We start from the raw sequence: 26343 nt of genomic DNA, 5'->3' as shown, positions 1-26343 counted from the left end.
GTCTGTTGGAACTAGGAAAAAGGGTTTATATATATCTGTGGAAAGACCAGAGTGGGACAAAGGACTCTTGTCTGCTGGAGCTAGATGTGAATCTGGCTACCAGTATTAAAAAAACCTCTTTTTTTTAAAAAAAATCTAAAATTAGAACAACACAACAACAGAGAGGAAACAAACAAGGACATCTAATCACCTCTCAACACAAGATTGCTCCAGGCACGGCCAGGCAATCAAATGCTAATCAAGGTGGTCAGTTGAAACTCAAAGCGGCTAGCTCCAGCAGGCAAGAATTCTTTGTCTCACCCTGGTCATTCCACAGATATATAAACCCATTTATCCTAGTTCCAACAGACCTCACTACCTCTGAAGATGCTTGCTATAGATGCAGGCGAAACGTCAGGAGAGAATGCCTCTAGACCATGGCCATATAGCCCAAAAAACCCAGTGCTTCTGGCCACGAAAGCCTTCGACAATACATTATTATTATTATTATTATTATTATTATTATTATTATTATTATTTGAAACACAACAAGATGAGTCCAAAGCAGACAAGGTCACCCTGAATAATAATAATAATAATAATAATAATAATAATAATAATAATAATAATAATTTGAAACACAACAAGATGGGTCCACAGCAAACAAGGTCACTCAGCTGACTTTTGTATTGTGTCCCATGTCGGACCCTTCCCAAGTGTCTATGACTGTGTGATGTATCGGCAAATAATGTGTGCAGATCCCAGTTATTGCAGCTGGCAGATGGTAATTTTGTCAGCGCCGATTGTGTTTGAGTGCAAGCCAAGGTCTTGAAGCACTGCACCCAGTGTGCCCATCACCACTGGGACCCCCTTGACTGGCTTGTGCCAGAGTCTTTGCAATTCCATCTTTAAATTCTCATATCGTGTCAGCTTTTCCAGTTGTTTCTCTTCAATCCTGCTGTCACCTGGGATTGTGACATCGACGATCCATACTTTGTTTTTTTACACGATTGCGAGGTCAGGAGTCTTGTGCTCCAAAACGCTGTCGGTCTGAATTCAGAAATCCCAGAGTAGCTTGACGTGTTCATTTTCCATAATTTTTTTCCAGCTTGTGATCCTATCCGTTCTTTGTCGCAGGCAGATGGTATTTGTGGCACAAGAGAGATGGGCCAAAATGAAGTTCAACAGTGACAAATGCAAGATACTCCACTTTGGCAGAAAAAATGAAATGCAAAGATACAGAATGGGTGACGCCTGGCTCGAGAGCAGTACGTGTGAAAAAGATCTTGGAGTCCTCAATGTGAGGTGGCGGCAAAAAGAGCCAATGGGATTTTGGCCTGCATCAATAGGAACATAGTGTCTAGATCTAGGGAAGTAATGCTACCCCTCTATTCTGCTTTGGTTAGACCACATCTGGAATATTGTGTCCAATTCTGGGCACCACAATTCAAGAGAGATATCGACAAGGTGGAATGTGTCCAGCGGAGGGTGGCTAAAATGATCAAGGGTCTGGAGAACAAGCCCTATGAGGAGCGGCTTAGGGAACTGGGCATGTTTAGCCTGAAGAAGAGAAGGCTGAGAGGAGATATGATAGCCATGTATAAATATGTGAGAGGAAGCCACAGGGAGGAGGAGGGAGCAAGCTTGTTTTCTGCTTCCCTGGAGACTAGGACGCAACGGAACAATGGCTTCAAACTACAAGAGAGGAGATTCCATCTGAACATGAGGAAGAACTTCCTGACTGTGAGAGCCGTTCAGCAGTGGAACTCTCTGCCCCGGAGTGTGGTGGAGGCTCCTTCTTTGGAAGCTTTTAAGCAGAGGCTGGATGGCCATTTGTCAGGGGTGATTTGAATGCAATATTCCTGCTTCTTGGCAGAATGGGGTTGGACTGGATGATGGCCCAGGAGGTCTCTTCCAACTCTTTGATTCTATGATTCTATGTTGAGAGTGATTTGAGGCACTTCCAAGCCATTAAATGCTAATCAAGGTGGTCAGTTGAAACTTTCCCACCTAGCTCCAGCAGACAAGAGTCCTTTGTCCCACCCTGGTCTTTCCACAGATATATAAACCCTTTTTCCTACTTCCAACAGACCTCACTACCTCTGAGGATGCTTGCCATAGATGCAGGCAAAACGTCAGGAGAAAAATTGCCTCCCAAACATGGCCATATAGCCTGGAAAAACCTGCAACAACCCATTATTATTATTATTATTATTATTATTATTATTATTATTATTATAAACACAACAAGATGAGTCCACAACAGACAAGATCATTCTGCTGACTGTTGCATTGGATGCAACAGTCCCAAGTGTCTAGGACTGTGTGATGTATCGGCGAATAATGCATGCAGATCCGAGTAGAGTGGCCTTTTGAAGCTGACTGGTGGTGGCTCAGTCTGCGCTAATTGTGTTTAAGTGCAGGTCAAGGTCTTTAGGCATTGCACCCAGTGTGCCGATCACCACTGGGACCCCCTTGACTGGCTTGTTGCAGAGTCTTTGCAGTTCAATCTTTAAATCCTCATATCGTGCCAGCTTTTCCAGTTGTTTCTCTTCAATCCTGCTGTCACCTGGGATTGTGACATCGACGATCTACACTTTGTTTTTTAGCACAATGGTGAGGTGAGGAGTCTTGTGCTCCAAAACTCTGTCTGTCTGAATTCGGAAGTCCCAGAGGAGTTTGACGTGTTCATTTTCTGTAACCTTTTCAGGCTTGTGATCCCACCAATTCTTTGTCGCAGGCAGATGATGCTTATGGCACAAGTTCCAATGAATCATCTGGGCAAGGATGTTGTGCCTCTGCTTGGAGTCTGTCTGCCTTCTGGCAGCAGCTGAGGATGGGATCTATTGTTTCATCTGCTTCCTTGCAGAGTCTACACTTCGGATTTGTCATCGACTTTTCTATTATTATTATTATTATTATTGCATTTTATTATATTGGTGTTGTGCCTCTGCTTGGAGTCTGCCTGCGCGATCTTCTTGCAGCAGCTGAGGATGGGATCTATTCTTTCATCTGCTTCCTTGCAGAGTCTACACTTTGGATTTTTCACCGACTTTTCTATTATTATTATTATTATTATTATTATCGCATTTTATTATATTGGTGTTGTGCCTCTGCTTATAGTCTGTCTGCGCGATCTTCTTGCAGCAGCTGAGGATGGGATCTATTGTTTCATCTGCTTCCTTGCAGAATCTACACTTGGGATTTGTCATCGACTTTTCTATTATTATTATTATTATTATTATTATTATTATTATTGCATTTTATTATATTGGTGTTGTGCCTCTGCTTGTAGTCTGTCCGCGTAATCTTCTTGCAGCAGCTCAGGATGTGATCCATCGCCTGCTTCCTTGCAGAGTCTACACTTGGGATCTGTGGTCGACTTTTCAATTCTGGCTTGGATGGCCTTGGTTCGAATGGCTTGTTCTTGGACTGCCAGGATCAGGCCCTCCTTCGTCTCCTTTTTCAGAGTTCCATTTGTGAGCCACAGCCAGGTATTTTCTTTGTCACAACTTTTGGGGTGCATTTTCTAAGTTCTTTGAACTTAGAAAATGCACCCCAAAACTTGTGCAATTATGTCTTTCTCCTTGAATAAAAATCACTTTTAAAAAGTGGCCATCTGCACCCAGAAAAGAGATTTTCCATGGGTGGGTTCCTAAATGTCCCGTTTCCAAAGACAGCCTCTCCCAGAGCCTCTGCCTGAAGCCACATTAGGGCTGCTGCTCGGAGAACAATGGCCCATTGCACTGGCGGAACTGGTGCTCAGCGGACAGGAGGCCCATTCACATGCTGGACATTGACCCTCATTGTCCGGCACTTATTTCGGAGGCTGAGCTCTAGCAGTGACCAGGTACTGCTTTGGGTGGAGGCAGCGGGCTCCAAAGTTACCCCAAAAGGATATTCTGAAGCACAGGAAGGGACAGGGCAACCCCCAGATGTTGCCGGGCTGCTTCCCATCAGCAGTGATGTTGGCTTGGAATGATAGGAGCTGCAATCCCAGCATCCAGAGGAGACACGTTCCCAATCCCTGGCTGTGAACCAAAGGGAAGGTCCAGTCGAAGCGAAAGAACAGGGGACTGTTCAACATCTTTATTAATGACTTAGATGAAGGGCTAGAAGGCATGATCATCAAGTTTGCAGATGACACCAAATTGGGAGGGAGAGCCAATAGTCCAGAGGACAGGAGCAGAATTCAAAACGATCTTGACAGATTAGAGAGATGGGCCAAAACTAACAAAATGAAGTTCAACAGTGACAAATGCAAGATACTCCACTTTGGCAGAAAAAATGAAAAGCAAAGATACAGAATGGGGGACAATGCCTGGCTCAAGAGCAGTACGTGTGAAAAAGATCTTGGAGTCCTCGTGGACAACAAGTTAAACATGAGCCAACAATGTGATGTGGCGGCAAAAAAAGCCAATGGGATTTTGGCCTCAGGCATCAAGAGGAGCATAGTGTCTAAGGAAGTAATGCTACCCCTCTATTCTGCTTTGGTTAGACCACACCTGGAATATTGTGTCCAATTCTGGGCACCACAATTCAAGAGAGATATTGACAAGCCGGAATGTGTCCAGAGGAGGGCGACTAAAATGATCAAGGGTCTGGAAAACAAGCCCTATGAGGAGTGGCTTAGGGAACTGGGCATGTTTAGCCTGAAGAAGAGAAGGCTGAGAGGAGATATGATAGCCATGTATCAATATGTGAGAGGAAGCCACAGGGAGGAGGAGGGAGCAAGCTTGTTTTCTGCTTCCTTGGAGACTAGGACGCAATGGAACAATGGCTTCAAACTACAAGAGAGGAGATTCCATCTGAACATTAGGAAGAACTTCCTGACTGTGAGAACCGTTCAGCAGTGGAACTCTCTGCCCCAGAGTGTGGTGGAGGCTCCTTCTTTGGAAGCTTTTCAACAGAGGCTGGATGGCCATTTGTCAGGGGTGATTTGAATGCAATATTCCTGCTTCTTGGCAGGGGGTTGGACTGGATGGCCCATGAGGTCTCTTCCAACTCTTGGATTCTATGATTCTATGACTGAGGTCAATAGGGTCAGTGGTTCCTATCAGGAGGGTGGTAGGACTAAGCATGGGGAGGGACAACATCTCCCTCTACGTCCTACCTCTGAGTTTGAGATCTTCTGAGGAGGCCCTGCTCTCAACCCCACCTCTAGCACAAGCGAGATTGGTGGGGACGAGGAGCAGGGCCTTCTCGGTGGTGGCCCCTCATCTGTGGAATTCACTCCCCAGGGAAATTAGGTCATCGACATCCCTCCTCTCTGTCAGAAGGAAATTAAAAACATGGTTATGGGACCAGGCTTTCGTGCAATCTGGCGGTTAGATAAGGAAAATGATGACCAGAATCGAGAGTACTTGACAATGTGGAATGAATTTACGGACTCTGAGATGGCGAACGCGGAGCATTAGATTGTTTTTATTGATTTTAATGTATGGACTGACTGTCTTAATTGTTATAATTGCTGTTTACTTGTTTTATCCATTGTTATGTTTATGTTGGCATCGAATTGTGCCTTTTGTAAGCTGCCCTGAGTCCCCCCTCGGGGGTTGAGAAAGGCGGGGTAGAAATGCGGGAAATAAATAAATAAATGAATGAACCCCTCTGCTTCAGCCCCTAGAGTTTCCCACAATCAGAAAGAAGGGAGGATTCAGACCTGCAACCGAGTGTCCAAGCCACCTTCGTGTAAGGTCATGAAGATGCCTCCAGGTGCCAACTTTGGTCCAGAGACTCCTCTTGCAACACAGGGATGTGTTGCCAAAGACTTCCACCCAATGCAGGACCTCAACTGAGTTCTCCATAGAGGCAAAAGGGTGCTGGTCAAGTTGCCCCTCTCCTGGGCCTTTGGTGAGGCTCCTCAGTTTGGAAATGAGCGCCCGCCCCCGCCAGAGCCAGGGATGAGCACTGCCTCCAGAAGCCGGAAATGAAAGGAGAAGCCTTTGCCTTTGTCTGCGTAGATGTGTTGCCATGCCGTAGCACCTTAGAAAGGTATTCAGACATGTTTGGGTTAATTTGGTAGGCTCCTGACACCATACACACTCTAGCCTCCTCTTCTCTCGCTTCATCGCCGCCAGCTCCTCAGTGAACCACCTCCTTGGCTAGTGATTCTGTCAACGCTCTGGTGAACCAAGGAGCCGGTTTAGCTCTGTTGCTCGAGAGGGGGCCCTCCGGAGCAATTATATCAATTGTCCTAGTCATCTCACTGTCCCAGCGAGAGACCAGAGCGTCGACAGAATCACTAGCCAAGGAGGTGGGAAACTCTCCAAGAGCCATCAAGAAACCATTTGGATCCATAAGTCTCTTGGGGCGGACCATTCTAATGGGTCCACCACCCTTGCGGAGGGTAAGAGGCACAGTTAGTCTAAACATGATCAGGTGGTGATCAGTCCATGTTAATGGAGCGATGGTCAGCTCCTCCACCCTGTCACCTTCATCCCATCCCTGACAAAAAACCAAGTCCAATGTGTGCCCGGCACTATGGGTGGGACCAGATACTAATTGGGACAGGCCCATGGTTGCGATGGCGGCCATAAAGTTCTGAGCCACACCTGTTGGGGGAGCCTCGGCATGGACATTGAAATCTCCCAGGACTAAAAGCCATTGGGAGTTCAAAGCCATGTCCGAGACCACCCCTGCTAGCTCAGGTAAGAGACTGCTGTGCAGCGGGGTGGTCGGTACACTAACAGAATCCCTATCCTGTCCCGGTCACCAATCCTAATGTCAATACACTCAAAGGAAGATGACTGTGGGATGGGGCACCTGATCAAGGGGATAAAATCCTTATAGACCACCGCGACTCCGCCTCCCCGCCCTCCAGGTCTTGGTTGGTGCTGCACAGAATAACCTGGCGGACAGAGTTGGGAGAGATTCACCCCTCCCCCCTCGTCCAGCCAGGTCTCTGTAATGCAGGCCAGGTCAGCTTATTCTTCTAGGATTAGATCTTGGATGATGTATTCTCATTTGTAATAAGGCATTGAATATTTACCAGTGTTTGTTTATATGTTGTAATCTGCCCTGAGTCCTCTTGGGGAGAAGGGTGGAATACAAATAGAGTGTTACTATTATTACTATTTTTGCTGTGTATCTATGTGTAAATCAATGCAGGCTCCTCGGCTTGAAAATGGAGAAGAGCACCTCTCCCAGAGCCAGGGATGAGCATTGCCTCCAGAAGCTGGAAATGAAAGAAGCCTTTGCCTTTGTCTGCGTAGATGTGTTTCACTGTATTCTCATTTGTAACAAGACACTGAATATTTGCCTGTCTTTGTCTATATATTGTAATCCGCTCTGAGTCCCCTCGGGGAGAAAGATAAATAGAGTGTTACTATTATTACTATTATTTGCTGTGCATCTGTGTGTAAATCAACGCAGGCTCCTCAGCTTGGAAATGGAGAAGAGCGCCTCCCCCAGAGATGCCCAGGGATGAGCACTGCCTCAAGAAGCCGGAAATGAAAGGAGAAGCCTTTGCCTTTGTCTGTGTATATGTGTGGAAACAGAGAACAGCAGGGACTCGAATCCTGGTCTCCCAGAGTCCTAGGTCCCAACCAGCCCGTGTGTCATGGAGACCACCCTCCCATGAACATTTTCTCCCTCCTGCCTTCTTCCAAAGCAGAGACCCCACCCCAACAGCAGAGTTTCCATGGCTGAGGAGGGGTTGGAACCTTGGCCTTGCACCATCCCAATACAACACTTCACCAAGGCTTCCCTGCAAGAGTCCTTGCAATGGAGAAAACGGATGCTGCTTGATGTCATGTTAATGGCCATGGCTCCTTGCTGTGGAACCCTGGGAGTTGCAGTTTGGTGAGGCCCAGCACTGTTTAAGGGGCTGATGGCACAATGGGTTAAATCTTTATGCTGCTAAACTGCTTACCTGAAGGTTGGCAATCCAAATCTGCAGGACAGGGTGAACTCCCGTTGTCAGCCTCAGTTCCTGCCAACTTAGCACTTTGAAAACATGCAAATGTGAGTAGATCAATAGGTACTGCTTCGGCAGGAAAAGGCAAAAAGATGCTCCACGCAGTCATGCCTGTCACATGACCGGGTGGCTATGGGTGACGCAGCCCCCTTGGCTTGGAAATGGGGAAGAGCGCCTCCCCCAAAGCCAGAGATAAGCACTGCCTCGAGCCGGAAATGAAAGGAGAAGCCTTTGCCTGTGTATTTTGTGTGTCACTGTATTCTCATTTGTAATAAGGCATTGAATGTTTGCCTGTGTTTGTTTATACATTGTAATCTGCTGAGTCCCCTCGGGGAGAAGGCCGGAATATAAATAGTGTTACTATTATTAAGACCTTGCCCAACTAAAAATCCCAGGGCCCTACTGTGCCAAAGGACCTTATTTCTACAGTGTCCATGCACTAGAAGGAATGGAAGAAGGGAAAATGAGGGGAGCCTTTGTTCCCTTTCATCCAACAGCAAGCAGACAGATGGCATCGGTTGGCCCTGGTGACAAGGGGGGAACTATCGAACACACAAGCCGATTGCAGGATGATGGGACAACTCTTCTTGTCCAGAACTTGGAAAAGTTACTTCTATAGAGGACAGCTCGCAGAATTCCTCATCCTCCTGAGGGATTCCAGGAGCAATTAGAACACTTCCCAACTTGGTTTCTACCTGTGTAGCTAAAAGGATAAGGGAACATCCATTTTGGTTGGCCTTTTGCTATAAGGGGCCAGGGTGGTGCAATGAGTTATACCCATGTGCTGCTGAACTGCTGACTTGAAGGTTAGCAGTTTGAATCTGCAGGAGGGTGAGCTCCCGATGTTATCCCTAGCTCTTGCCAACCTAGCAGTTCGAAAACATGTAAATGTGAGTAGATACATAGGTACCTCTTTGTCAGGAAAAAGCAGAGACACTTCAAGCAATCTTGTCGGCCACATGACCATGAGGTGTCTGTAACAACACAGGCTCCTTGTCTTGAAAATGGAGAACAACGCCTCCCCCAGAGCTGGAGATGAGCACCACCTCCAGAGCAGGTAATGAAAGGAGAAGCCTTGGTCTAATTGTGTTTCACTGTATTCTCATTTGTAATAAGGCACTGGATGTTTGCCTGAGATTATACATTGTAATCTGCTCCGAGTCCCCTCGGGGAGAAGGGCGGATTATAAATAAAGTGGTACTCTTATTACTATTATTTGCTATGCATCTGTGTGTAAATCAATGCAGACTCCTCAGCGTAGAAGTGGAGAAGAGCACCTCCCCCAGAGCCAGAGAGGAGCACTGCCTCCAGAGCCGGAAATGAAAGGAGAAGCCTTTGCCTGTGTATCTGTGTTTCCCTGTATTCTCATTTGTAATAAGGCATTGAATGTTTGCCTGTGTTTGTTTATATGTTGTAATTTGCTCTGAGTCCTCTCGGGGAGAAGGGTGGAATATAAATAAGAGCATTACTATACTATTATTACTATTATTTGCTGTGCATCTCTGTGTAAATGAGTGCAGGCTCCTCAGCTTGGAAATGGAGAAGAGCACCTCTCCCAGAGCCAGGGATGAGCACTGCCTCCAGGAGCCGGAAATGAAAGGAGAAGCCTTTGCCTTTGTCTGCATATATATGTTTCACTGCATTCTCATTTATAACAAGGCACTGAACGTTTGCCTGTGTTTGTTTATATGTTTTAATCCACTATGAGTCCCCTTGGGAGGAAGGGCAGAATATAAATAGAGTGTTACTATTAATTAATATTATTATTATTATTAATAATAATTCTATTATTTGCTGTGCATCTTATGCAAATCAATGTCAGGAGTCAATTTGTGACGGCACGAAGACATCACAAATTCCCTCCGTGACATCCTGACTGAATCATCCTGGCTGCCTCAATTTTCTTGTATTGGAAACTCGATAAGGAAACTGAGAAGAGGGGGGAGATGGGCAGGAAGTGGTGGTGGGGAAAAGTCCGTAGTGTCTTTCTTTGCTGCAGAGATACAAGCAATATATCCATTTCAAAGCAGAACCAACTTGTGAGTGGTTATTTAATATTGCTATACAAAACCTACAGTCTTACAATCAATGCAGGCTTCTCAACTTAGAAACAGAGATGAGCACCACCCCAGAGCCAGAAATGAAAGGAGAAGCCTTTGCCTTTGACTGCGTATATGTATTTTACTGTATTTTATATAGTAATCTGCTCTGAGACCCCTCGGGGAGAAGGGCAGAATATAAATAGTGTTATTATTATTATTTGCTGTGCATCTGTGTGTAAATCAATGCAGGCTCCTCAGCTTGGAAATGGAGAAGAGCACAGGCTCCAAAGCCGGAAATGAAAGGAGAAGCTTTTGCCTTTGACTGCGAATTTTGTGTTTCACTGTATTTTCATTTGTAATAAGGCATTGAATGTTTGCCTGTGTTTGTTTGTATATTGTAATCTGCTTTGTGTCCCTTCGGGGAGAAGGCCGGAATATAAATAAAATGTTATTATTATTACTATTATTTGCTGTGCATCTGTGTGTAAATCAATGCAGGCTCCTCAGCTTGGAAATGGAGAAGAGCACAGGCTCAGAGCCGGAAATGAAAGGAGAAGCCTTTGCCTGTCTATTTTGTGTTTCACTATATTCTCATTTGTAATAAGGCATTGAATGTTTGTCTGTTTTTGTTTATACATTGTAATCTGCTCCAAGTCCCCTCGGGAAAAGGCCGGAATATAAATAAAGTGTTGTTGTTGTTGTTGTTATTTGCTGCGTGTAAGTGGAATAGGGGCCAATTCTGAGACCCCGGAAACCCCCAGCGCACGCCTTCGACGCGAACAGAAATAGACCGGGCTAGAAACATTTCAGTTTATTTTTACCTTGTTAAGTAGAATATGAATTCTCAGCTAGTAGTACCAGAGAGGGGGCTGCTTGGTCTCCCTCCACAGCCCCTCGGTGCCTCAGGAAGAGGAAAGCTTTTACAAAGAATTCGTAAAGAGAGAGACAGAGAGAGACTCATCGTCATCATCATCATACAGGAGAGAGAGAGAGAGAGAGAGGGCCAGGTGCCCGGAAGCAAATCAAAATAAGAAGCGCATTATTGTTTAAACAAAGGCTATTATTAAAAAAACAAAACAAAGAAAGATGCTGCATACTCCATATTCCCTTTTTTTGTTTGTTTGTTTTCGTGATAAGGTTAGAAAGTGCAGATCTGGGGAGGGGGAAACAAAAGGGACAGCCGTTTCTATGTACAATACTGCTCTCTGTGCATCGGTAACGGGACAAAGAAGGGAACGGGGGAAATGCATTATGCGAAGGGTGGTCCTCCGGGTGTTTTGGACTCCAACTCCCAGCATTCCTAACAGCCTCAGGCCCTTTCTTTTTCCTTTTATTCTCATTTGTAACAAGGCATTGAATGTTTGCCTGTGTTTGTTTATATGTTGTAATCTGCTCTGAGTCCCCTCGGGGAGAAAGGCGGAATGCAAATAGAGCCAGTGATGAGCTGTGCCTCTAGAGCCGGAAATGAAAGGAGAAGCCTTTGCCTACGTATTTTGTGTTTCACTGTATTCTCATTTGTAACAAGGCATTGAATGTTTGCCTGTGTTTGTTTATATGTTGTAATCCACTCTGAGTCCCCTTGGGGAGAAAGGCGGAATATAAATAGGGCCAGTAATGAGCAGTGCCTCTAAAGCCGGAAATGAAAGGAGAAGCCTTTACCTACGTTTTTTGTGTTTCTTTGTATTCTCATTTGTAACAAGGCATTGAATGTTTGCCTGTGTTTGTTTATATGTTGTAATCCGCTCTGAGTCCCTTCAGGGAGAATGGCAGAATATAAATAGAGCCAGTGATGAGCAGTGCCTCTAGAGCCGGAAATGAAAGGAGAAGCCTTTGCCTTTGTGTTCCACTGTATTCTCATTTGTAACAAGGCATTGAATGTTTGCCTGTGTTTGTTTATATATTGTAATCCGCTCTGAAGTCCCCTCGGGGAGAAAGGCGGAATATAAATAGAGCCAGTGATGAGCAGTGCCTCTAGAGCCAGAAATGAAAGGAGAAGCCTTTGCGTGTGTATTTTGTGTTTCACTGTATTCTCATTTGTAACAAGGCATTGAATGTTTGCCTGTGTTTGCTTATATGTTGTAATCCACTCTGAGTCCCCTCGGGGAGAAAGGCGGAATATAAATAGAGTGATGAGCACTGCCTCTAGAGCTGGAAATGAAAGGAGAAGCCTTTGCTTACGTATTTTGTGTTTCACTGTATTCTCATTTGTAAAAAGGCGTTGAATGTTTGCCTGTGTTTGTTTATATGTTGTAATCCGCTCTGAGTCCCCTCGGGGAGAATCGCGGAATATAAATAGAGCCAGTGATGAGCAGTGCCGCTAGAGCCGGAAATGAAAGGAGAAGCCTTTGCCTACGTATTTTGTGTTTCACTGTATTCTCATTTGTAACCAGGCATTGGATGTTTGCCTGTGTCTGCTTATATGTTGTAATCCGCTCTGAGTCTCCTCGGGGAGAAAGGCAGAATATAAATAGAGCCAGTGATGAGCAGTGCCTCTAGAGCCGGAAATGAAAGGAGAAGCCTTTGCCTACGTATTTTGTGTTTCACTGTATTCTCATATGTAACAAGACATTGAATGTTTGCCTGGGTTTGTTTATATGTTGTAATCCTCTCTGAGTCCCCTCGGGGAGAAAGGCGGAATATAAATAGAGTGATGAGCAGTGCCTCTAGAGCCGGAAATGAAAGGAGAAGCCTTTGCCTGTGTATTTTGTGTTTCACTGTATTCTCATTTGTAACAAGGCATTGAATGTTTGCCTGTGTTTGTTTATATGTTGTAATCTGCTCTGAGTCCCCTCGGGGAGAAAGGCGGAATATAAATAGAGCCAGTGATGAGCATTGCCTCTAGAGCAGGAAATGAAAGGAGAAGCCTTTGCCTATGTATTTTGTGTTTCACTGTATTCTCATTTGTAACAAGGCATTGAATGTTTGCCTGTGTTTGTTTATATGTTGTAATCTGCTCTGAGTCCCCTCGGGGAGAAAGGCGGAATATAAATAGAGCCAGTGATGAGCATTGCCTCTAGAGCAGGAAATGAAAGGAGAAGCCTTTGCCTATGTATTTTGTGTTTCACTGTATTCTCATTTGTAACAAGGCATTGCATGTTTGCCTGTGTTTGCTTATATGTTGTAATCTGCTCTGAGTCCCCTCGGGGAGAAAGGTGGAATATAACTAGAGCCAGTGATGAGCAGTGCCTCTAGAGCCGGAAATGAAAGGAGAAGCCTTTGCCTATGTATTTTGTGTTTCACTGTATTCTCATTCGTAACAAGGCATTGAATGTGTGCCTGTGTTTGTTTATATGTTGTAATCCTCTCTGAGTTGCCTTGGAGAGAAAGGCGGAATATAAATAGAGCCAGTGATGAGCAGTGCCTCTAGAGCAGGAAATGAAAGGAGAAGCCTTTGCCTATGTATTTTGTGTTTCGCTGTATTCTCATTTGTAACAAGGCATTGAATGTTTGCCTGTGTTTGTTTATATATTGTAATCTGCTCTTGAGTTCCCTTGGAAAAAAAGAAAAGGAGGAGGCCTGAGGCTGTTAGGAATGCTGGGAGTTGGAGTCCAAAATACCTGGAGGGAAGGCCAAACTTTGCTCTCCCGAAGGAAACGTAACGACTGCTTCCTCCGGTCCTTACAGCATCAATAACGAAACCCGAAAAGTGAGTCGGAAAGAAGTTACAATTGCCCACGTTTGTAAACAAGGGATTGTTTTTATTGTGAAGAGCCGAACACAGAAGGAGGAGGAGAAAGAGGAGCGCACTGCACTGGGGAGGCCTGTCCGCCCGCTCACCGCCCGCCCCCTTTCGCCCCACTTCCCACCCCCCAAATATTTAAATATAGATCCAACTAGGCTACCGAGTCACCTGCCTGGAGCAGCAAAGAAAAAAAAAACACCCACATCCGGATCAATGGAGCCGGCTGTGGCCTAAAACCCTAACACCCGAGGCGGACGAGGGACGCAATGCCGCCGCCGTCACCGCCCTCCGGAGAACACGAGTGCGCATGCAATTCACGCTTCCATATCACCATCATCAACCTCAATAACTATGGGAGGGGAGGAAGGAAGGAAGGAGGGAAGGAAGGAAGGGGAAGGTAGTCATTGGCCCGACGTTCGCTAGACAAAAATAATAAAGGGTTAGTAGGTACTTCACGGGAGAAGAAAAAACAAAACCAAAGCTAGATCCATGATCAGTGCTTCTGAATTAAATTTGGCAAAACAATATTGCCACCTCTGAACACATCACACCATTAAAAAAAGAGAGGAGGGAAGTAAAACCGGCATGCAAGGGAAGAAGGGAGGAAGGGGAAAGGAGAGAAAGAAGGGGAAACGCGGACAGTGTGGAAAAGGAGGACTTGCTCGTCTGTCCGCCCTCGAGCCCCTGTGTGTGGCCCTCCGTTCACTACGTCAATGGGGCTCTCTGGCCTTGCTTTGGCCAGAAAAAGAAGAGAAGGAGGAAAAAGAGGAGAGGAAGGCAAAGGAAGGGAAGGGGAGAACCAAAGTTCCTTTCCACTTAAGGCACAGGACAAAATAAACCCCATTTACAGACTCAAGGCGAATGAGTGGTTTCGTTTCCTTTTCTGCAAATGCAAATACGGTGACTTGTAAGCACAGTACCCATTAAGAAAACAAAACAAAGAAAGTAAAAGGAAAACCCCGCGGTTGTACAAAAATGATAAACTGCTTTAACGCATTTATTCTGGTACGGTTTTGCAAGAGAACCCCGAAAGGACCGCTCTAAACTTTAGAATTGAAGACTGGGCCGTATATAAACACAACCGGGAACGGGGGGTGCGTTTTTTGAGTTCGTTTATATGCCGGTACATTAAAAAATAAAAAGTCAAGACATGATTATTATTTTTTTTCCTTTTTCCCGATACAGTTTTGAGAAGGTTATTATAAGTCAGTGAGCTCTCCCTAAGAGAAGAACGAAAGGAAAGGAGGAGGAAGAGGAGGAAGAGGAAAAGGAGGAGGAAGAAGAGGCCGTGTTAAGATGAGGAACAACAACCGAAAAATATATATATATTTAAGGTTAAAAATGGGCAAAGTGGTTTATTCCGCAGCGAGGAGCAGAGGAGGGGAGGAAGAGGAAGAGGAGGAGGAGGGCGCTTGGCCAGGGAGGAGGAAGAGGAAGAGGAAGAGGAAGAGGAAGAGGAGGGGGCCCCTCAGCAGCACTTGCTCTTCCAGCCGGTCACGCCACCACCGCTGCTGATGTCCACGTTCTCGCTGTTGGGCTCTTTTACCGGGGTCTGCAAGCGGGAGAGAGGAGGACAAGCAGTGGTCAAGGAAAGCCCCCCAAACCCTGCCTCAGCTGCTCACCAAAGGGCATCTCCAGCCTCTTCTAGTCCAGGCCTGGACCAACTTTGGCCCTCCTTCCAAATGGAAGGATGAGTTGGCCTGGGCCAACTTTGGCCCTCCTTCCAGGTGTTTTGGACTCCAACTCTGGCAATTCCTAACAGCCTCAGGCCCTTTCCTTTTAAGCGGCTGAGGGGTAAAAGGAAAGGGCCTGAGGCTGTTAGGAATTGCTAGAGTTGGAGTCCAAAACACCTGGAAGGAGGGCCAAATTTGGCCCAGGCCTGATCCATACTACAGAAGGCAACCCAACGCCATTTGGTCGGCTTTGGCTCCATGCTATATCATCCTGGGAGGCGGAGAAGGAATAGAATCATAATAATAACAATTATGTTTGGTCCTTGCAGCTCGAGGCAGGGCACAACACAGTAAAAAGACATAGATAATACATATATTAAAATCAGAACACCAATACTAAATGTAATTGCAAAATCCATAGTCATAGAAGTATGTTTTGATATGTATCTTTTTATAGAACTATAGAACTTTTTTCTTTTTAATCTCTGTGTTTGTTTTGCTCTGTTAGAATTGTAATACAATGGTTGCTGATGACACGATAAATAAATAAATAAATAGAACTATATTTTAATACATGTGTTTATAGAATTTTTGTAATGCTTGTGTGTTTTGGCTGTGCTGTGATGCACCCGCCTCGAGTTGCAAGGAGAGGTGGGTAAGAAAAATAATAATAATAATAATAATAATAATAATAATAATAATAATAATAACTAGGTTCTTGTGGGTTTTTTTCGGGCTATAGGGCCATGTTCTAGAGGCATTTCTCCTGACGTTTCGCCTGCATCTATGGCAAGCATCCTCAGAGGTAGTGAGGTCCACTCCCTCTGAGGATGCTTGCCATAGATGCAGGCGAAATGTCAGGAGAAATGCCTCTAGAACATGGCCCTATAGCCCGAAAAAACCCACAAGAACCTAGTGATTCCAGCTATGAAAGCCTTCAACAATACAATAATAATAACATTATTATTAATAATAAAGAAGAGGTGGGTAAGAAATATAATAATAATAATAATAATACCATGAGGAGCAGTATGTAAGAAATATTATATTAATAATAATAATATAGGAGAGATGGGTAAGAAATAATAATAATAATAATAATAATAATAATGGAGATGTGGGTAAGAAATAAAATAATAATACTATGAGGAGCAGCAAGTAAGAATTAATAATAACAATAAATATATTATATTAATTATTATAAATATTATATAATAATAATAATAATAATAATAATGGAGAGATGGGTAGGAAATAAAATAAATATAATAAATATAATAATACTAATAATAATAATGGAGATATGGGTAATAAATAAAACAATACTATGAGGAGCAGCAACGAAATAAAATAATAATAATAATAAATAGTATATTAAACATAATAAATATTATATTAATAGTAATTATAACTAATAATAACAACTAGAGGTGGGTAAGAAATAAAATAATAATAACAATAGTATATTAAATAGTATAATAATATAGTAATTATAACAACAATAATAATAATAAGAGACGGGTAAGAAATAAAATAACTATTATTATTATTATTATTATTATTATTAAAATTGGCTGGGTAGGACTGCCAAAAGAGATATGTAGTTTGGTGGGACACCACGGCTCTTTGGCAGAGATGGTCAAAGGCCTTGTAGAAGTACAATTCCCAGGCTCCCATAGCATTGAGCTCCAGCAGTTGAAGTGGGACCAAACCACATTCATTCAGTGGTGTGTTTGTAGACGAGTATATACAGTATGTACACGTGTTGGTGCTTCCTCCCTTCCAACAACAGCTGCCCCCCGGAGCCCCATCAGAAGGCACAGGAGCACAGCACTGCACTCACCACATCACGCCATTGAATGCTGAGCCATTGCGCTGCAGTGGTTTGACAGTGGGATTAGGATCCAGGGCTGGAATCTCTGCTTGGCCATGAAAACCCAAAGGGAGACCCTGCCAAGCCACACTCTTCCATGGAAAGCCATGGTGGCAAGGCCCCTCCAAATGAATGTTAGCAAGGAAACCTGTGGCAGGGCCTTAGGGCTATCATGGGTCAGGATCAACCTGCCATTAAGTGGCTCTACTGCTTCACATTCTGGTTCCTGTGGTGAGAGGCAATGAGGGTCCTATAGGCTGAAAGTGGGTCACGAAGCTCCCTGCTAGGCCCATGGAGGCTTTCTTCCCACGTGCAATATTATCAGGGTTGTTGTAGGTTTTTTGGGGTATATGGCCATGTTCTAGAACCATTCTCCCCTGATGTTTCACCTGTATCTATGGAGGACACTTGCCACAGATGCAGGCGAAACGTTAGGAGGGAATGCTTCTAGAACATGGCCATATAGTCTGAAAAACCTACAACAAACCAGTGATTCTGGCCACGAAAGCCTTTTACAATACAATATTATCTTCTTAAAATTCAGCCATTTTCTGCTCTAAGCCAAGCCACCCTCAACTCCCTGAAAGTGTCCCCACTTCCTGCAAAGCTTTGATTATAGGTACAAAGGAATCGGTGCCATGTCACTTCCACTGGCCTATACATGGCCGCATGGCGCAATGGGGCCCCAAACTAAGCCCCTCAGCAGCTCCCTTCCCTCCCTCCCTCCTTGGCACACAATAGTCCACTTACCTTTCGGAGAATGTCTTCTGCTAACGTGAGGAATGCCTTCTCAATGTTTATATTTGCTTTTGCGCTAGTTTCGAAAAACCTAATTCCGTGCTCCCTTGCGATCTAGGCCAAAAGGAGAGAGGAAGGGGGGGTGAGGCTGGGACACGCTTAACGAAACCACCAGTCATCAATCAACTCATATTTGTTGATATTTGCAACAAACTGACCTCCTGTCCTAGTTATAGAACCAAGGTGACAAGGCAGCCAATAAATAGTGCATGGAGCTGCCATTATTTTTTGCAATTTTTTTTGCATCAATTCAGATCAATCTTGAAACCATTTCAACACCCACAGAGCTGAAACACAAGCCACGAAGGTCAAGTCCAAATACCCAGCAGAAGCAGAGGTCCTCCCGCGTCTGGGCAAAGCCACCAGACACAAAGACACAAAAACTCGCTCCTTTGCTAAGCGAGGGCTGTGCTTTCAGAGACCGGGGTGGGCTTCCCATCCCAGGGGGAGGCCTGGCGTGAGGCTTGCAGGGAAGAGAAGAGACACACCCACCAGGTTGGCCTTGGAAAGTCACAGCACAAACTAGCCAGCCCAATACAATAGGGAGAAACCTAAAGGAATTGATGGAGAGCCCAACCTTTGGTCCTCCATGTATTTGAGGCTTCAACACCCAGAAGTCCTAGCCAACATCACAATCACCATAATCATTATTATGTTTATTATTATGTTTCTATTATAATACTAGCCATCCCCTGCCACGCCTTGCTCCGGCCCAGTCTGTGAGACTAGGATGCGAAACAATGGCTTCATACTACAAGAAAGGAGATTCCACCTGAACATGAGGAAGAACTTCCTGACTGTGAGAGCCGTTCAGCAGTGGAACTCTCTGCCCCGGAGGGAGTGTGGTGGAGGCTCCTTCTTTGGAGGCTTTGAAACAGAGGCTGGATGGCCATCTGTCAGGGGTGATTTGAATGCAATATTCCTGCTTCTTGGCAGAATGGGGTTGGACTGGATGGCCCATGAGGTCTCTTCCAACTCTGATTCTATGTGCATTTTGTGTGTATATATGTGTATATTCATGTTTGCACATGTGTGTGTGGTTTTGCGCATGTGTTGTAATGTATTTTTGGGGGTGTTTTTTTGCTTTTAAAGTCTCTACTGCTGTGTTTTTCATTGTTTTTATGAGTGATGGTCACTCCCTGGCCTGAGAGGTGTCTTGTGTCCAAATTTGGTGTCAATTCGCCCAGTGGTTTTTGAATTATGTTAATCTCACAAACAAATATTACATTTTTTGTTTATACTAGCCATCCCCTGCCACGCGTTGCTGTGGCCCAGTCTGTGTATATGTGTTTTCATAGAATCATAGAATCAAAGAGTTGGAAGAGACCTCCTGGGCCATCCAGTCCAACCCCCTGCCAAGAAGCAGGAATATTGCATTCAAATCACCCCTGACAGATGGCCATCCAGCCTCTGCTTAAAAGCTTCCAAAGAAGGAGCCTCCACCACATTCCGGGGCAGAGAGTTCCACTGCTGAATGGCTCTCACAGTCAGGAAGTTCTTCCTAATGTTCAGATGGAATCTCCTCTCTTGTAGTTTGAAGCCATTGTTCTGCGTCCTAGTCTCCAAGGAAGCAGTGTGTGTGTGTACATATGTGTATGTGTGTATTTATGTGGTTATATGCATGTGTTGTAATATATTTTTTTGTTTTTTGGCTTTTTAAGTCTCTTCCATCATATTTTTCAGTGTTTTTGTGAGTGATGGTCACTCAATGGAGTGATAGGTGTCTTGTGTCCAAATTTGGTGTCAATTTGCCCAGTGGTTTTTGAGTTATGTTAATCCCACAAATGAACATTACATTTTTATTTATATAGATATCCAGATGCAATTATAAAATTGCATCCGATGGTGCAATGGGTTAAACCTTTGTGCTGGCAGGACTGCTAACTGAAAGGTCAGCAATTCAAATCCAGGGAATGAGGTGAGCTCCTGTCTGACAGTTCCAGCTTCTCATGCGGGGACATGAGAGAAGCCTCCCACAGGAAGGTAAAACATAATAATAAATAAACTTTGATAAACTTTAGGAAGAGCTTGAAGACGTGGTTGTTCCAGTGTGCCTTCCCAGAATAGGAAACTCCAAGCATCATGTCCCAAATGCACTTTACTAGAGATTTAAGATTGTCTGCACACCGCACCTACCTCTAAAAACCTATACATTTCACCTGTCATGCCCAGCATTTAAAAAAAATTTAATCATTACATTGGCCTGGCCTTAGTTTTAAATGTGTCATGGTGTTATTATCTAATGTTTATTGCTATTGTTTTCATGTTTATTGCTTTGTTTTATGAATTTATTTATTGTTGTATTTGTTATGCTGTTGTTTTATTGATGTGTTGGGCCTCGGCCTCTTGTAAGCCGCACCGAGTCCTTCGGGAGATGTTAGCGGGGTATAAATAAAGGATTATTATTATTATTATTATTATTATTATTATTATTATTATTTGTACCTCGCGATCATCTCCCCAAAGGACTCGGTGTAGCTTACATGAGGCCAAGCCCAAAGAACATCAAACAAAACATCAATAAACACAACATCAATAAACAATCAATAAAATACAAATCATATAAATCACATAAACAAAAAACAAACAATAGTGACATAAACAATTTTAAAAATGGCCAGACCAAATGTAATAGATTAAAATTGAAAATATGCTGATGTAAACAAGGTAAAATATAACTAGGATAGGATTTTTTTGGAGAGAAATGAGGGAGCACAGTCCATCCTAAGTCAGTATTAGAGGTCATCCGGAGTTTTGGAGTTGGGTGCCATCTCTACGCAGATGACGCACAACTCTACTACTCTTTTCCACCTAATTCCAAGGAGGCCTCTCGGGTGCTGGACGAGTGCCTGGCCGCTGTGTCTATCTGGATGAGGGAGAACAAGCTGAAGATCAATCCCGACAAGACAGAGGTCCTCCTGGTCGATTGTAAACCGGATCGGCGTATAGGGGTTGCACTCCCCCTGAAGCCACAGGTCCGCAGCTTGGGAGTCCTCCTGGATTCATCGCTCACGCTTGAGGCTCAGGCGTCGGCAGTGGCCGGGAGTGCTTTTGCACAACTGAGACTTGTGCGCCAGCTGCGCCCGTATCTCGCGAAGGCTGATCTGGCCGGGGTGGTCCATGCCTTAGTCACCTCTAGACTGGACTACTGCAATGCGCTCTACGTAGGGCTGCCCTTGAAAACGGCTCGGAAATTCCAACTGGTCCAACAGGCAGCAGCCAGGATGCTAATTGGGGCCCCTTACAGAGAGAGGTCAACCCCCCTGTTTAGGGAGCTCCACTGGCTGCCGTTTATTTTCCGAGCCCAATTTAAGGTGCAGGTGCTTACCTACAAAGCCTTGAACGGTTTGGGACCATCCTACCTACGAGACCGCATCACAGTCTACGAACCCACATGCTCGCTCCGGTCATCAGGAGAGGCCCTGCTCGTGATCCCACCCGCCTTGCAGGCGCGTTTGGTGGGGACGCGGGACAGGGCCTTCTCTGTGGTGGCCCCCCGCCTCTGGAATGCCCTCCCGAAAGATCTCAGGCAGGCCCCCACCTTGGCGGGTTTTAGAAAAAACCTGAAAACCTGGCTATTCCAACGTGCCTTCTCAGATTAGGAACCCCACTACCAAAGCCCAGAAGCACTTTAGTGGAGTCAAGATCACCCTCAACGCATACCGCACTTATACTTTAATCTCATATCCCCCCGACACTTTTTTCAGCACTTTTAACCCTGTACCCCACTTCAGCCGGCTCAGTTTTTAATAATGTCCTGTTGTATTGTTATTGCTGTTGTTTTTCTGCTTTAACTGTTTTATTTGCTATATATTGTATTGTTGTATTGTTGTATTGTGTTGTGTTGGGCTCCGGCCTGTTGTAAGCCGCATCGAATCCCTTGGGAGATGCTAGCGGGGTACAAATAAAGTTTAATAATAATAATAATAATATTAAAGCATCTGAGTGTCCCTGGGTAATGTCCTTGCAGGCGGACTGTTTTCTCACACCAGAAGCGACTTGCAGTTTCTCAGGTTGCTCCTGATACAATAAAAACCCAGAAGCCCCAACCAAAAACAATAGCAACATCGCCATCATCATCATGTTTATTTATACCCTGTCAAGGAGACTTGGGCAACTGACTAGAATTGTGGGGGCTGAAGGTAAACAACCCCCTGAAAAGCCAAAGGTTGGGAAGCAGCCCTCTGAAGACCCACACTCTGCATTCTGAAGCACTTTGAGCAAGGCAAAGCGTTCAGGAGAGCAGTCTCTTCCCATCAGATGCTGAGTTCACAGTCAGACTGAGTCATCTTTGCCCATTATGGGATGGGAAGGGACAGGGTTTCCAGCACTCCACGATGACCCATTGAGTGAGGATACCTGGAAATGGCTGGACAGAAGCTCGCTCACACTCGTTTTGGATTCTAGTCCTACACCAAGATCAATCATGGTGTAGAAGAAAAGGCCAGTTCTGTGAAGCAGAGCAGAGTGCAATGGACCTGGGATCAACTCCTTGTTTTGTGCAGACCTGGGCAAACTTCAGCCCTCCCTCCAGGTGTTTTGGACTTCAACTCCCACAATTCCTAACAGCCTACCGGCTGTTAGGAATTGTGGGAGTTGAAGTCCAAAACACCTGGAGGGAGGGCCAAAGCTTGGCACTGCTTTGCTTCCAACAACAGCTGTCAAGCCCCCCTCCCTCCAAAGCAGCCAAGGGTCTCCTTTGCCAACTTCATCTGTGGCACCTCTTGTCAGAAACATCAAAAATTAATTAGGTAGTTTTAATTACAAAAATATGAGTCAAACACTAAAAGGGTGAAATGGGTGCAATGACTCAGCAAAAAGCTGCAGTTCAATATAAGGTGTGCCTGCAGCTTAGTATGCCTCAGTGTTATTTTGAAGAGGCTTCAGTCTGAGAGATGCCTCAGTGTGTTAGAAGGCCTCAGTGTGAGAGGGCCTCAGTATGAGTAGACCTCAGTGTGAGAAGGCCTCGTATGTGAAACTCCAGTATGAAAGCTGCTGTGTGTGTTGGTGTGAGAGCGAGGCTGTGTATCTGCATAGGAAAGAAGCCCAGCGTGGAATCATAGACTCATAGAATCAAAGAGTTGGAAGAGACCTCCTGGGCCATCCAGTCCACCCCCATTCTGCCAAGAAGCAGGAATATTGCATTCAAAGTACTCCTGACAGATGGCCATCCAGCCTCTGTTTAAAAGCTTCCAAAGGAGGAGCCTCCACCACACTCCCTCTGGTGCAGAGAGTTCCACTGCTGAACAGCTCTCACAGTCAGGTAGTTTTTCCTCATGTTCAGGTGGAATCTCCTTTCTTGTAGTTTGAAGCCATTGTTCCGCGTCCTAGTCTCCAAAGAAGCAGAAAACAAGCTTGCTCCCTCCTCCTCCCTGTGGCTTCCTCTCACATCTTTATACATTTGAATGCAATATTCCTGCTTCTTGGCAGAATGGGGTTGGACTAGATGATGGGCCATGAGGTCTCTTCTAACTCTTTGATTCTATGATTCTATGTGTTTTATGTGTGTATATTCATGTTTGCACATGTGTGTGCAAACCATCCACCAACTAAAAAATAACAAAGCCAGCAGACCTGATGGTATCCCAGTTGAAACCTTTAAAGAGGGTGAAAATGAGCTGACACAACTCCACATCACTGAAAGAGTGTGGGCGACCAAGAAGATCCCAGCAGACTTCAAGGATGCCATTATCATCACTCTTTTCAGAAAGAACAGAGTGTGGAAACTATCGAGGAATCACCCTCTGAACCTCCACAAGAATCTTTGCAAACCGCCTTCTACCTATTTCAGAAAACATTGCCTCATTCATAGAATCCTAGAGTTGGAAGAGACCTCATGGCCATCCAGTCCAACCCCATTTTACCAAGAAGCAGGAATATTTATTGCATTCAAATCACCCCTGACAGATGGCCACCCAGCCTCTGTTTAAAAGCTTCCAAAGGAGGAGCCTCCACCACACTCCGGGGCAGAGAGTTCCACTGCTGAACGGCTCTCACAGTCAGGAAGTTCTTCCTCATGTTCAGGTGGAATCTCCTCTCTTGTAGTTTGAAGCCATTGTTCCATTGCGTCCTAGTCTCCAGGGAAGCAGAAAACAAGCTTGCTCCCTCCTCCTCCCTGTGGCTTCCTCTCACATATTTATACATGGCTATCATATCTCCTCCCAGCCTTCTCTTCTTCAGGCTAAACATGCCCAGTTCCCTAAGCCGCTCCTCATAGGGCTTGTTCTCCAGACCCTTGATCATTTTAGTTGCCCTCCTCTGGACACATTCCAGCTTAGAGTCAATATCTCTCTTGAATTGTGGTGCCCAGAATTGGACACAATATTCCAGATGTGGTCTAACCAAAGCGGAATAGAGGGGTAGCATTACTTCCTCAGATCTAGACGCTATGCTCCTCTTGATACAGGCCAAAATCCCACTGGCTTTTTTTGCCGCCACATCACATTGTTGGCTCATGTTGAACTTGTTGTCCACGAGGACTCCAAGATCTTTTTCACACGTCCTGCTCTCGAGCCAGGCGTCACCCATTCTGTATCTTAGCATTTCATTTTTCCTGCCAAAGTGGAGTATCTTGCATTTGTCACTGTTGAACTTGTGTAAGTTGGTGTGAGAGCGAGGCTGTATATCTGCATGGGAAAGAAGCCCAGCGTGGAAGCGAAGAAGGAAGTATAAAGAACTTTGTATTACGGAAACCTTGTTCTTGTAAACAGTGCAACCATATTATTTTACTACAAAGAAAGGAAGAGTTAACATTGGTCTGTGTGTTTTTGTGCTTTTTATCATTTTTGGATACTGGTGATGGGTCATACCGCTGCTAATAAGTTACTCTGCTTATGAGGAGGGTCTTTTGTCAATAAGCCCACTCCCCCAACCCCTCTCTCCCAGAACGACCTCTCACCTGCTCGCCTTTCGCTTTGGGCACCACCCTCTTGTCATCCATGTCGCACTTGTTTCCTAGAAGCATCCTCTCCACGTCTTCGTTGGCATGCTGCAGAGGGAGATACAAGACAGGTTTTAGGTGTCTGTCAACACTGAGAAGAGGACAGGGTATGAATATAGCATTGTGTGTAGTTCACCTGCACCCAGAGAGCACTGTGGACTCAAACAATAATGGATCTGGACCAAACTTGACACGAATACTCAATGTGCCCAAATGTGCACACTGGTGGAGCTTGGGAAAATAGACCTTGATATACTTGTGGGGTTGGGGGGGGGGGTTGAATTTGTCATTTGGGAGTTGTAGTTGCTGGGATTTATAGTTCGCCTGCAGTCAACAAGCATTCTGAACTCCACCAATGATAGAATTGAACCAAACTTGGCTCACAGAACTCCCATGACCAAGAGAAAATACTGCAAAGGTTTGGTGGGCATTGACCTTGAGTTTTGGAGTTGTAGTTCACCTGCATCCAGAGAGCACTGTGGACTCAAACAATGATGGATCTGGACCAAACTTGGCACGAATACTCAATATGCCCAAATGTGTGCACTGGTGGAGCTTGGGGACAATAGACCTTGATATACTTGTGGGGTTGGAGGGGCTTGAATTTGTCATTTGGGAGTTGTAGTTGCTGGGATTTTTAGTTCACCTGCAGTCAAAGAGCATTCTGAACTCCACCAATGATAGAATTGAACCAAACTTGACTCACAGAACTCCCATGACCAAGAGAAAATACTGCAAAGGTTTGGTGGACATTGACATTGAACCAAACTTGGTACACAGGATTCCCTGACCAACAGAAAACACTAGAAGGGTTTGATGGGCATTGACCTTGAGTTTTGGAATTGTAGTTCACCTGCATCCAGAGAGCACTGTGGACTCAAATGATGATGGATCTGGACCAAACTTGGCACGAATACTCAATATGCCCAAATGTGTGCACTGGTGGAGCTTGGGGACAATAGACCTTGATATACTTGTGGGCCCCCGGTGGCGTAGTGGGTTAAAGTACTGAGCTGCTGAGCTTGTTGATCAAAAGGTCGCAAGTTCGATTCCGGGGAGCGGCGTGAGCTTCCACTGTCAGCCCTAGCTTCTGCCAACCTAGCAGTTCGAATACATGCAAGTGTGAGTAGATCAATAGGTACCGCTCCGGCGGGAAGGTAACAGCGCTCCATGCAGTCATGCCGGCCACATGACCTTGGAGGTGTCTATGGACAACGCTGGCTCTTCGGCTTAGAAATGGAGATGAGCACCACACCCCAGAGTCAGACATGACTGGACTTAATGTCAGGGGACTACCTTTACCTTTATACTTGTGGAGCTTGGGGAAAATAGACCTTGATATACTTGTGGAGCTTGGGGACAATAGACCTTGATATACTTATGGGGTTGGGAGGGGTTTGAATTTGTCATTTGGGAGTTGTAGTTGCTGGGATTTATA

At 45.0% G+C, this 26343-nt stretch overlaps 1 protein-coding gene across 1 annotated transcript in view; it reads right to left on the bottom strand.

Annotated features, from left to right (window-relative positions):
- Window positions 1-10735: 10735 nt before the first annotated feature.
- The window catches only part of RAB10 (RAB10, member RAS oncogene family), a 78519-nt gene continuing 62911 nt past the window's right edge, over window positions 10736-26343 (bottom strand). Inside the window, exons 4-6 of the mRNA XM_060754797.2 lie at window positions 24864-24953; window positions 17918-18019; window positions 10736-15173 (exon numbers count right to left, since the gene is read on the bottom strand). Of these exons, the coding sequence (XP_060610780.1) occupies window positions 15090-15173; window positions 17918-18019; window positions 24864-24953 (276 nt within the window). The 3' untranslated portion in view covers window positions 10736-15089. The remainder of the gene's footprint in view (window positions 15174-17917; window positions 18020-24863; window positions 24954-26343) is intronic.

Source organism: Anolis sagrei, chromosome 1 (genome assembly GCF_037176765.1).
Source record: "Anolis sagrei isolate rAnoSag1 chromosome 1, rAnoSag1.mat, whole genome shotgun sequence".
NCBI lineage: Eukaryota > Metazoa > Chordata > Lepidosauria > Squamata > Dactyloidae > Anolis > Anolis sagrei.
Note: the sequence above shows the minus strand (reverse complement) of the source record. Positions and strands in the feature narration are given on the sequence as shown.